Source organism: Alosa sapidissima, chromosome 21, assembly GCF_018492685.1.
Source record: "Alosa sapidissima isolate fAloSap1 chromosome 21, fAloSap1.pri, whole genome shotgun sequence".
Classification (NCBI taxonomy): Eukaryota; Metazoa; Chordata; class Actinopteri; order Clupeiformes; family Clupeidae; genus Alosa; species Alosa sapidissima.
In genome coordinates, this window is record NC_055977.1 from 25,374,741 (window position 1) to 25,387,240 (window position 12,500).

General features: G+C 42.7%; 1 protein-coding gene across 1 annotated transcript in view; it reads left to right on the forward strand.

Moving 5' to 3' along the window:
• Positions 1-12,500, forward strand: part of LOC121696184 (RNA-binding motif, single-stranded-interacting protein 3-like) — a 169,614-nt gene that overhangs the window by 82,035 nt on the left and 75,079 nt on the right. Inside the window, exon 5 of the mRNA XM_042077529.1 lies at positions 10,219-10,376. Within this exon, the coding sequence (XP_041933463.1) occupies positions 10,219-10,376 (158 nt within the window). The remainder of the gene's footprint in view (positions 1-10,218; positions 10,377-12,500) is intronic.

Below are 12,500 nucleotides of genomic sequence, written 5' to 3' on the forward strand. Positions count from 1 at the left end.
TCGGTAAGCTAGACATGACAGCCACAGATCAAGACGTGGAAAACAACTTTTATTCCGCCTTCATGCTTTGGAGGAAAATATGGCACCACCAGTCTTTAAAGGGCAGCTGAGTTTTAGGGTCAAAAGTTAAAGCTTGTTCTTAATAATGTACACATTAGAGGTCTGCACTCCCGCAGTAGACCCACGGGTCCCGACACAAAAGAGTGCGGCGCGGGACAACTTTTCAAAGCTCTTTGCGGGAGCGGGCGGGATGAGAGAGGTGCGTTCGCGGGTGCGGGACAAACCGATGATTCACTGCACTCCCGCAAATTAAATATGTGCGTAAAATTAAATATGGAAACGATTAAAGTAGTGTTCATAACTATAGTTCAGCTGGATGTTCTGTTAGGCAGCATTAAAAAACGGGGTTTAAGCATAACTGACGGATAGCAGGCCTATACCCTATATTGTTGTTTACGTGGGTTCAATTTGTTCCTGCTGCTCATTGTCAAAACTCGAAATCAAAAGCATGACAGAGGAAGAGGGCACCAGACTAGGCCTACTTCAGTTGTTAGCCTACATTCAGAACCAAGAAACTGACATCTTGAGTCTTTCCCAGGTGTGTGTGCTCCTTTCGTGAAACAGAAAGAAAAACTGAATAGGCTATCCCTCCTGCATGCGGTTCCCTGAAGGCATACAACAACAATGACAGTCAGACAAGACACCCTGAAACAACTAACACCATTCAAACCACAAATATGAGCACACACCCACACACACACACACATACATTCAAAGCACAAAAATGAACCCTCAACCATCTCTCTTTCTATTTTTTTGTCCAATCAATTGTGCATTATCAAGACATCAGCTAGTTTGCTGTTAACTTACCAAAGTTGGATGTGCACTGTGTGTGTGTGTGTGTGTGTGTGTGTGTGTGTGTGTGTGTGTGTGTGTGTGTGTGTGTGTGTGTGTGTGTGTGTGTGTGTGTGTTTGTGTGTGTACTGTGATAACTCCCGCTGTGGGGCTGTGTGAGGAGAGGAGATGCTTTTCCAGTGTGAGCGCGCTCAATGCTGTGTCTGTGCCAGGAATAAAGACATCTTTTCTCTCTGCTCTTTGGCAGAGGAGAGGAGAGGACCCTGGGAGAGTCCTCCTCCACAGTTAGCCTGCAGGCTAGCCCTCCTGTTGTGTCCCTGCTCACATTTGACCAATTTACAGTGTTTTTTTGTCATGAGGCTCCACAACTTTGTTTACACAGGGCACCTGAACACACAAAGTAAATGTTGATTATTTGCGTAACATTGTGGGTGTTTTATGTAACTTCTGTACATTGTACTGTGGTGTTTCTGGTCAAAAATGACCGGCCAATAGAAATTAGGACCAGGGACACACCTATTCATCGGATGGACATCAGTGTGTGCACTTGTGTACATTCACACACACACACACACACACACACACACACACACACACACACACACACACATTACAGCCCCCACGGCAGTCTTGCTCCCACTGAGTAATATGGGTTCAGGTCAGTGATGCCTGCAGACCAGAAATAGCTAATAGCTAATGGACGTTCAAAACTTGTAATATTCAAAAGAACTTAAGTTGATACAAAGGTCTGTCATTAGATAACACACACATGACATATGACTATAGATGTCCAGTCAGGTACAAAAAAATAAATAAACATGAAACAAATGCAATGGGATGACTAGGAGCCCTTTTTCCAGTCGCACTGCTCTGTAAAGGCTGCTCTGACATACAGGGAATGCTTTCTCTTTACGCAGAGCAAACAACATTTTCCACCAAGGCTATGTGTGTGTGTGTGTGTGTGTGTGTGTGTGTGTGTGTGTGTGTGTGTGTGTGCGTGCGTGCGTGTTAGTGGTGTCAATAATAATTGATTCGGCGATGCATTGCAATGCGGGGCATGCACAATTCAGCATCGATGCGGCAACGTGCCATAATCGATTATGTCACTGTTTATTTTCTGGCATTGAGTGGACAATAAAGTTGTGAAGTTTCAGTTACTTCTGGGGGCATTTCCGGAGCGACGTTGTAATGACATGCGCAGCCTGTAGCTACATGCTAAGCGGCAGCACTAGCTAGCATAACAACAACACTAAAGAATCAAGATGACGGAGGGAGATGAACGCGATAGACGGGTAATTAAAAATGCACCCAAAGTTTGGAAAGCGGACATCTGGGCACATTTCGGATTCTACGAAGTTGGGATGGGACACTAGACAATAAGTACGCGGTGTGTAAAACCTGCCACACTAAAATCAAGCACGTTGGCAATACAACTAACTTCACGAACCATGTCGATCGTTGGCATCCTGAGTTGGCTTTGTTACTGTGTGTGCGGAATTTCACGACGGCCATGACCATCGTTGTCCCTTGAGGTGGCCGTGATCGATGCCCCTTTGAAAATCAGAGGTTTACAGGCCATGGTGGCCTTGGTGTCCCCTTCTTTCGATATTCTGTTTTGCGTCCGACTAATAACGATTTCTATTTAGCCTATGGCCTGTCAAAATAAGCATTCACAGCGCAAATTAATTTAGTCTTTTACGCAGTGAAGAAAGTGACAGCGCACGGCAAGAAAGAAAGTGCATCCAAATTCACCCATTATTCTCAGTTGAACTACTCGCGAACGAGCCTACTCATCACATAGACATCACAAGTAGCCTATCACATCACATGAAAGAGCTTTTTCTCAGCTTTTAAACAATGTTAGCCGTTAATTGCTGTGGTGAATGGTTCATGAGAAAAGTAAATAATATAATTCAATTTAATCCTAAATTCTACTGAAGGTTCTGCGCCCATCTCCCTACCCACTCATATCGATGGGATACTTCACGTTCAACACATAACAAACCATATATCAGAATAAACAGCTGACCTTACCCTAACAGAAAGGTGTAAAGCAGTCCCCTGTGCAGTTTGCCGTTCCAACGTAATCCAGTTTTGAATTTGCAGCAAATTTCGACATGCATGGATGTCTCCAAAGTTGGGCTTTAAGTTTTACAATGTGTTTAAATTATTAAACTTATTAAAATGCCATATCCAATACCCTGTACAATTCAATTTTAATTTATTTAATGATATTTATGTCAAAGATACAGGAAAGGGATAATACACACATAGCAGCCAATAAAATCTGTTGTTCAATATCTGACTGCTTGTATTGCCTCATGACCTCAAAATTTGCCTTTTTGTGTGCAGTAGAATTTTGATGCATCGCAATGCATTGTAGAATCGAATTGAATTGAATCGTTATCTGGTGAATCGTAATCGAATCGAATTGTGAGGGCAGTGCCAATGCACACCCCTAGTGCGTGTGTGTATGCGTGTGTGCACTGTGGGTGTGTGTGTGTCTGTGTTTGTGGAGAGTCCTTAAAGGTCTCATCTCATCGTTTTTTCATTAATTTTGCAGTGGTCTGTAGTATTGATGAATGCCCTGTGAGCCGGTTTTGGTGAAAAAAATGCTGTGCTGCGTCTGTTTCATGCTGTTCTAGTTTGGTGGGGAAGGTGGGCGGGGAGGAACGACTGGATTTCGCCTCTAGTCATGAATATTAATGACATGCTAATGAATTCACCTCTGATTGGCTAACAGTACTGTGACGCTTCCTCCAGTGCGTCCTCATCCGATTCTGCCTGTGCTATGCTCCATATTCAACTTTACAGTGCTAAAACCTGGCTAAAACTCGAGTCAAAACTGTTGCAGAAAATGTCTTCGGAGATACAACTTCATGTGTTTGATCCTAGTATTCGAGTAGGAAGAAGAACCGCTTCCTGATCGTTTGTCGGTGAACGTTGGTTTAATAGAATGGTAACAATTGCCTGTCAGCTTAAAATTTCTCCTAAAAGAGGTAAACGTTTGTGACAATCGTCATCTTGCTTTCAAGTAATAAACAGTTGGAAACGTTTTAAAATAAAGACCTATTTCTTTACACAGTCAAAAGTCTTTGCCATCTTCCTAGTAGATATTTTATTTCACAACACAGGTAAGCACCCTAAATGCAGTTCAGCCACTGACCTAGCCTGCTAATGCTATCGGAATAGCTAGATAGTTATGGTTTGAATTCCATGATACTATCATTGAAAGACCACTTGGTCATAGCCCAATATATAGATAGATCTAAATGCAAACACGCCTACCTAGCTATATTTTGCTGGAATTGTACCAGAATGCCCACAGAAGCAGAGAATGTGTGCTGCAAGACTTCTCCGGTAATGAGAACTATGGCTTTGATAGCCTGGCATTGGCAGAGGTTAGCCTACTCAAGTTGTTTTCTGTCACGTATGACAGAAAAAGTAGCCTACTATAGGAATCTTATAGTATTTTGGGACTAAATATTACAGTAATCTTATAGGAATACTATAGTATTTGGACATACTATAGGTACTATAAGACTACTATAGAAAAACTATAGCGGTTACAGGATATTATAGAGTTATTAGTAGTACTTCTACAGTATGTCCCAATTATTCCTATAAGATTACTATAATATTTTGTCCCAAATATTATAAGATTCCTATACTACTTTTTCGTAAGGGGATTGCTCATGTGGTTAGAAAAATGGGCAACACCAGTACCCCTGTTGTCTGTATGACCCTGTACCCAGGATTAGAACCAGTCTGCCTTAGCATAATGTACTCCCTTCAAAATGCACTAAACATTCGACTATGACGACTATGGCCCTCTGTGAGACAGAAGATATGAAAGGTAAGATAAACCTTTAGCTTAAAAGGGACAAAAACTGATGAAACTCCTAAAACAAATATACAAAACAGGTCAATTGTCTATAAACAACTTTATTATATTTACATACAGCAGTAGTACTCAAAGTGTGGTCCGCAAGCTCTCTCAAGTGTTCCACAAGTAGATGTGGTAAAATATAATAGATGAGTTGTTTGCAATATTGAACCAACTTGTATGTAAATCCAAACAGTTCTGCAACACTGATGTAACCTATGCCAGTTTAAATCATACGAATCCTCTGACACCATAAGCAAGGTGGTTCAGTAAGAAGGCCTATTGTGTAATATACTGTTGAAGTAGGTCTACTGTTTTTTTTTTTTTTTGCTAGGTGGTCCGTGAAACACTGACAAATAGTAATATTGCAGTCTATTAAAATAATGCAAACACAAAACAAGAACATCCAAACTATGCACAGAATTAACAATGTCTTCTTTTTGCCAGATGATGCAGACATCTGGCCTACAGATCCTTTGTAAAATAGTGCTGGGATTATTTAGGGAAAAAGGTCTGAGTTGTTGTTTCGGCTTGTATTGTCCTGGGGATCCAAAGGGACAACACACAAAACACATTCGTTGGCTGTGATGATTTTATTACATTGCTCTTTGATTGCGCTGGGCCATAGGTGGAGCCATCAGGTGTTATTGTGGAGATGTCGCTTTCATCCTCCTCCTCCTCTTGATCAACCCGAGGTCTTCTAGCTGGCCTTGGATGAACAGGCTTGATGGCAGTAGAGGTAGCAGGCCCCCATGCCCATGGTGTATCCGAAGTGCTTGTATCAATACTCATACTTTTCATGAAGTATTCTGTTTGGGTACCTAAAGTAAATAAATATGTATTACTGTCAAGTTACAAGATACTAATAGTACACAGGACATTCACTATCTCACAAAACTGTACTGGTACAATGGAAACAAAAATATTTTAGTGAATGTGGTAAGGTGTATGATGTACTAAGTAGCACACCCACAAGAAGACATTCGGTAATATCAATTCTATCTGTTATGCAATTCATGGGTTTCATCAGGTCCATTTACACAGGTGTATTAATCAAGCACCATGCAGTCTGCATTCATAATCGAGGTGCTTGATTTTATACACCTGTGGAAAGTGACCTGAAGAAACCCATGAATTGACTTTCCAAAACATTGACGAGCACGTAAGAACCTGTATTAGCCTACTAGAAAAAGACTTCTAGAAACTAACTAGTACAACAATAAAAGTTAGATCACAAACCTCGTCCACCTCTCACCATACATTCACACACCATCTTTAGGACTGGCTTTTGAGCATACAAAAATGTGAGCACTTCTCATAATACATTAATGTTGGTCTGCCTCTATAGTTTAGCTGTCCTGTAAACCCATGGTGTATGTATGATAGATAGATGGTTACTTTATTGATCCCTTAAGGGTTGTTTGGCTGTATGGTTATATGTCTTATGTTTTAAATGTTTTATTGGAGCTAGTATTATGGCATTATGTTCTATTGCTGTATGTCAATTGCTATGTGATTTAATATGGGGTTTTTTTAGCCACCATGTGCCTAGTATAACATCTTGCCAATGGACTACAGTTGAAAATTAGCCTGCTGGCTAACACTGGCACATTTACAGAAATGTTGATCAATGTGCACTGTCCTTTAAAAAAATAAATGAAATGAAATGAACCTTTGCTTCTAACGTGATGACCTAATGTAGGCTAGAAAGCTGTGTAGCCTGACATGAGGATGTGCTCTGGAAGACATACACACTAAGTAAACAGCAAGTAATCAAACAAAACATCATTGTATGTCAATGTAATAATGGCAAGAAGACATAAATTAGACTGAAGTGTAAATACCTGAGCTCTAGTGATAGCAACTTAGCCTAATAGTGCAGGGGTATTGTGTTTTTGATTTTCCCTGTTTAGACTAGAACAATACCCGTACTTAGTTGAGCATAAAATATTGTTGCTAATATTATTATTTGTGGTTTAACGCTTAGGTTAGAAGATTATAGGTTCAACAAGCTAAATCTCTGGGTGGTGTGGTCAGTTTCTTATGAGTGTAGCTACACCAGGCACGTAACTAAAGCATTCCGTTCGCGTTATGTACTGCAACAATTAGCTTCCAATAGGCCTAATCAATGGAAGTAGCTACACCTGGCGTGTTAGTGGCCTGTAGGCTACGTTCGGGAAAATAGACCATTCCTCTAATGGATTTTACCAGAGCCCTTCCTATTAGGCATTCTCTGATTTTACACGTCGCGAACAGAACACTTCAGTTACGTGCCTGGTGTAGCTTCCTGTAATATAGGCTAGCCTAAGCCTAGCTTGTACCCTTTTCATGCATGCTAACGTGAAGAATATGAACATGCTATTTTGTAACAGACGTTAGGTGGAAAAGTTTGTTTGTACTTACAGCCTGTGAGCTGGTGGTCGATCGTCATGACGGTACAGAATCAGGTTTTCAGAACATCTATGCAAAACCACTTTCTAAGGCAGTGAGTGTGGTCGAAATGATTGGAACACAGAACTAATGTTGCACTACTTCGGTGGTGGTGTTCCAACGATAAATCCAAACCATTTCTTCCTCAACTCATGTTTCTAAGGCAAGACATGCAACATTGATGTGTTATTGCCAAAACAATAAAACAGGCACGATTTTTTTTCCGCCATGTTGGCAACTTGCTGTTAGCTCCTACTAGCTGCAGAGAGACAATCCCCTAGCTGCAAAATCTTCCAGTCTTCCTGTAGGCGGTCACAAGCCAAGGTGGGCGAGGCCATGAATAGTCAGTTTCCCTTCGGCGTCATTGGGAAGGGCTCTTTCTGATTCGCTTGTTTTTCCGTGTATTTTCTTTCATTGGCTAATGCGGGCAATGGGGGTAGAAGATCATTTTCACGTGCAGCATGCATATGCAACTTGGAATGAGCTATAGTATTTCAAAAGTAACAAGTATTAAACGGTTTCTCAGTGAATGTGACCTTTAAGGCAATAGTTTGCCTCTCACAGAGGAAGTGGCTATGGCTTGAATCATATTGAGCATGGTGTTGGGAGGCAGGGTGAGTGGGCAGGAGTGTGTGTGTGTGTGTGCCAGTATGCTTGGCAGAACAAAGGATGTGATGAGATGTGATGGATGAGTGGGCCTGATGGAGGGATCACCTGGACCTCTGCCCCACACACACACACACACACACACACACACACACACACACACACACACAACAGCCTGTTCTTAGTAAACTGATTTAACTGATTCAGGGTTCAGTGGGAGTGGAGGGTCAGTGAACTAGCAGCCCGTGTGGCTGTGGGGAGTTTCGTATTTAGCGCAAAGCCCAGACATCCGATTGATTCGGACTGCACGGTCAGACACAGACAATCTTGTTTAACTGCTGCTGTTACGGCTGTGGCTGTTCTTGCTGTTGTTGTGTTCGTTGCTGTTTGTTGTTTCTGTTTCTGTCGTTTGTTTTTTTATTCTCTGGAGAATCAATGTGTTATTGGTCTTTTCTGCCGAGCGCAACTAGACGGGCAGGGCCGCTCTCTTGTCTGGTAGCCAGGGGGCGGGAGGGGGGCTGGTAGAGGCGGCGGGCTGGCTGAGGTGAGCCCAAGTTGGGGTGACTTTGAGCTCGCCCTCCCCCTCAGCTCCGGAAGCTCCAGCTTTTTAGCTTTAGCTTTTCTGTTCTCCCCTCAGCCTGCTCAGAGGTCACTGTATTCACAGACACAGAATGTCTTACTTGTGTGTGTGTGTGTGTGTGTCTGTGTGTGTGTGTCTGTGTGTGTGTGTGTGTGTGTGTGTGTGTGTGTGTGTGTGTCTTCAGTGACAGTAAAAGTGCCTTACACTAGCCGGGGGAGGATTAGGCCATGGCTGACAAAGCACATCCTTATGAAAAATTCACAGGTCACTTACAGTCTCCTTGATACACTGAAACTTCACTACTTCTTATAATTTATCACAGTGTAGCATGTTGGGAAAGGAGAAGTATTTGTATACACTCCATACTTCCTCCTACTTTGTCTCTTTTTCTCTCTTGCATACTGTATACTAATGCTAGATTTGTTCATGTACGTAAATAGTATTTTGTTATACAGTGATATTTAGTGCATTATAGCATGGCTGCAGGTTTTGAGACAGTATAACAGAGCTACTACTATAGTTGATTGTCGTGAATCACATTTTCTGGAGAGAAGTGGGTGTCAGAGCTTCTCAAAGAGAACTGTGAAATGACCAACTTATGACTGCATACGTAGATGCAATGGTCATAGATGCATAGATGGCACAGACGTGTGTGTGTGTGTGTGTGTGCGCGTGTGTGTGTGTGTGTGTGTGTGTGTGTGTGTGTGTGTGTGTGTGTGTGTACGTGCATGTGTGTGTGTGCGTTTGTGTGTGTGTGTGTGTTTCAGGCTTAATCATCACAGTGCTCCATGAGAGTTTGGATTCTCTTTTAGTTTCTTCTCACAGAACGCTGCTTCTCAAGTGGGTGTTCAAATCAAGACTCCTAGAGCACTAAATCCTCCAGAATCTTCCCCTGTTGAGAATATTGTTTTATCTAGTGCTCCATTTTGTCTAGCCCGCTGGTACCAAATAGAACCGCAGGGAGACTCAGCCGGCAGTGTGTGTAACTTTTACGAAGACCTTTTCAAAGTTGAGTGGCTACAGACTGCATCTGTTTTGTTGTTGTTGTTCATGAGGATTGGCATTTTATTAAGCTGGGCCTTGATGGAAAACATAGAAGTATGCTAAATTAGCTGAGCTACCAGATGGCATAGAGTTTCAGGCTTCCTCATGCACATCATTGAAGTCAGAACACTCCCTGACTTTGAAGTGTATTATCTTAGATGCAGTGTATGTGATTACTTTGCAGTGTTATCTTAGATACAGTGTCTGTGATTACTTTGCAGTGTATTATCTTAGATGCAGTGTCTGTAATTACTTTACAGTGTATTATCTTAGATGCAGTGTCTGTGATTACAGTACTTTACAGTGTATTATCTTAGATGCAGTGTCTGTGATCACTTTGCATTACTTTACTGTGATTACTGTGTAAACCCTCTGTTCCTCTTTTTTCTCTCCTCTTTCTCCCTTTTCTTTCTTTCTTTTTGTGTCCCCCTCTCTTCTTCTTTTTCTTCTTCTCTTTCTTCGTCCTCCCTCTAGTCTCTTCCCAGGGTATGGCCCCTGTCTCTCTCTCTCTCTCTCTCTCTCTCTCTCTCTCTCTCTCTCTCTCTCTCTCTCTCTCTCTCTCTCTCTCTCTCTCTCTCTCTCTCTTTTTCTTTGGATGTTGAATGTTGGATGCTCTCATGCCTAAATGGTGCAGTAATGTAAAGATTTTGAGTGTTAAACCCTCTCTCTCTCTTTCTCTCTCTCGCTCTCTCTTTCTCTCTCTCTGTCTCTCTCTCTCTCTCTCTCTCTCTCTCTCTCTCTCTCTCTCGCCCTCACTCTCTCTATCTCTCTCTATCTCTCTCTCTCTCTCTCTCTCTCTCTCTATCCCTCGCTACAGCAACAGGAGCAGGACCCCACTAACCTCTACATCTCCAACCTGCCAGTGTCCATGGACGAGCAGGAGCTAGAGAACATGCTTAAGCCCTTCGGCCATGTAATCTCCACGCGCATCCTCCGAGACGCCAACGGGGTCAGCAGAGGGGTCGGCTTCGCCAGGTGAGTCTTCCTATCTACCTGTCCAACTATCTACCTGGCCACCTATCTACCTGTCCAACTATCTACCTGGCCACCTATCTACCTGGCCACCTATCTACTTGTCCAACTATCTACCTGGCCACCTACACCAGTGTTTCTCAAAGTGTGGTCCGGGGAACAACCAAACAGTTCTGCAACACAGCCTATGAAAGCTATGGCAGTTTAAATCATATGAATCCTCTGGCACAATAAGCAAGGTGCAAAGACAATAAGCAAGGTGGTTCAGTGAGTAGGCCTATTATGTAATATACTGTTGGTCTGTTGGAGCAGGTCTACCCTTTTAGCTAGGTGGTCCGTGAGTTTTTTTTTTATTGGTTAAGTGGTCTTTGACAAGTTTGAGAAACACTGACCTACACTCTTATAACGAATGTGTTGAAAACAACACAAATTGAGTTGTTTTTAACACATCTCTGTGTCCAGATAGGGACAACACAGTTTGTGATGTTTCCTTTTTTATTTGTTATACCTGTCTACCTGTTGGTCAGTTAGATCAAACCCACTCAAACAGCTGAAGCACACATTTGCATGATTTTATTGTTTTAATGGATCTCGGCTTTGGCAGTTTTATCTGCCTGTCACTGAGTTTCCCAGGTGCTACTCTAAACTGAAGCCACTCCTCAGTGGACCATTGTCCAGCAGATGTATCCAAAGCAGATATCTGCATATTGTCTTATTTTAGACTGGGGCCAGAGGCTAACATGGAACATGGGTTCAATACTCACATCTGAGATTTGACATTTCTTACAGAACTCTTTATATTGGACCATCTGCCAGATGTCTAGGTATAAATTTTCTGCAAACCCCTAAGTCAATAACAGTACAGACATCAGTGAGTTTCCTTCTGAATGAAAGGAAAGAGGGATTGTATAAATTAGAGAACAGTGTTATATTGCTATGAATAGAAGGGACTCTTTTGCCCTTGACACAAGTTATGAGTTATGAAGCACTCTGGCGTAACACCAGCTGTGCATGCCATCTGATTCTTATCAGAAGCAAAGAGAGCTCTTTAAGTACAAGCAGGAGAACTTTAGAACAAGGCTGAGCTTTAAAGGTTCCTGACAGAACTCTGGCGGGAACAACATCGCCCCCAGCCTGAGTTCTGGCATCTGTAGTGTGTGCTTTGCTCTTTACCGAGCTTCTCTTCAGCCTCTCTTTGAGACCGACAAGGAGAACCTGAGAAGAAGCGCTTTGAAAGGTTCTGATAAAAAGCTACGCATGGAACAGCTTGTTCTGAAGCAGAGAAGAAGGGCCTTTGGTGTCGGAGCCTTGCGCTGTGCAGCGCTGTGCTGTGCTGTGCTGGGCTGACTATGCCTCTTCAGACGCTCTCTTACTTAAAAGGGCCAGAACCCAGAGGAAACTCCTACTGCGGCTTCTGTTACTGATGAACAACAACAACAATAACAACAACAACAACAACACATTGCAGGGATTTGACTTCACCGAGCCGCTGACTCAAGCAGCACGTCCTCAGCTCAAACTCACGCCCTGTTAGCCCCCATACCGCCTGTCGCCTGCTGCACTGTCCTCCCAAGCTCTAGAGGAAACGCCTGTGCTAAATTGCAAGCTGTTTAGTGTGTGTGTGTGTGTGTGTGTGTGTGTGTGTGTGTGTGTGTGTACGTGTGTGTACGTACACGCGGTGTGTGTGTGTGTGCGTGCGTGTGTTTGTGTCAGGTTTACAGTTAAAACACTCTGCAGGGGGTCTGACTGCAAACTTCTGACTCAATGTTTAGCAGTGTGTAGTGTGCAGGGTGTGTAGCGTACTAGTGTAGGTAGCATTTTAGGTGGCATACAGTACAGCTAGACAGAAGGAAACAAGCAGCTGTTGAACACTGCTGACTGAAGGCGAATGTGTGTAAGATAAATGTACACATCAAATACAAAGGGAAAGTGGGGAGTCCTGATATATGTTGTACGACAACAGCTAAGAAGAGCTGAGAGTGAGGAGGGTAACTCTTGTAGAGGTAAACATTCAGCTGGGGTAAATAAGTGTTCAACATTAAATGGTGCATAATTGATGTTGGCAGCCTTTCTATGCTTGGAATGTATACAATATACAGGACATGGTTGAGGAGAACATTGCAACTG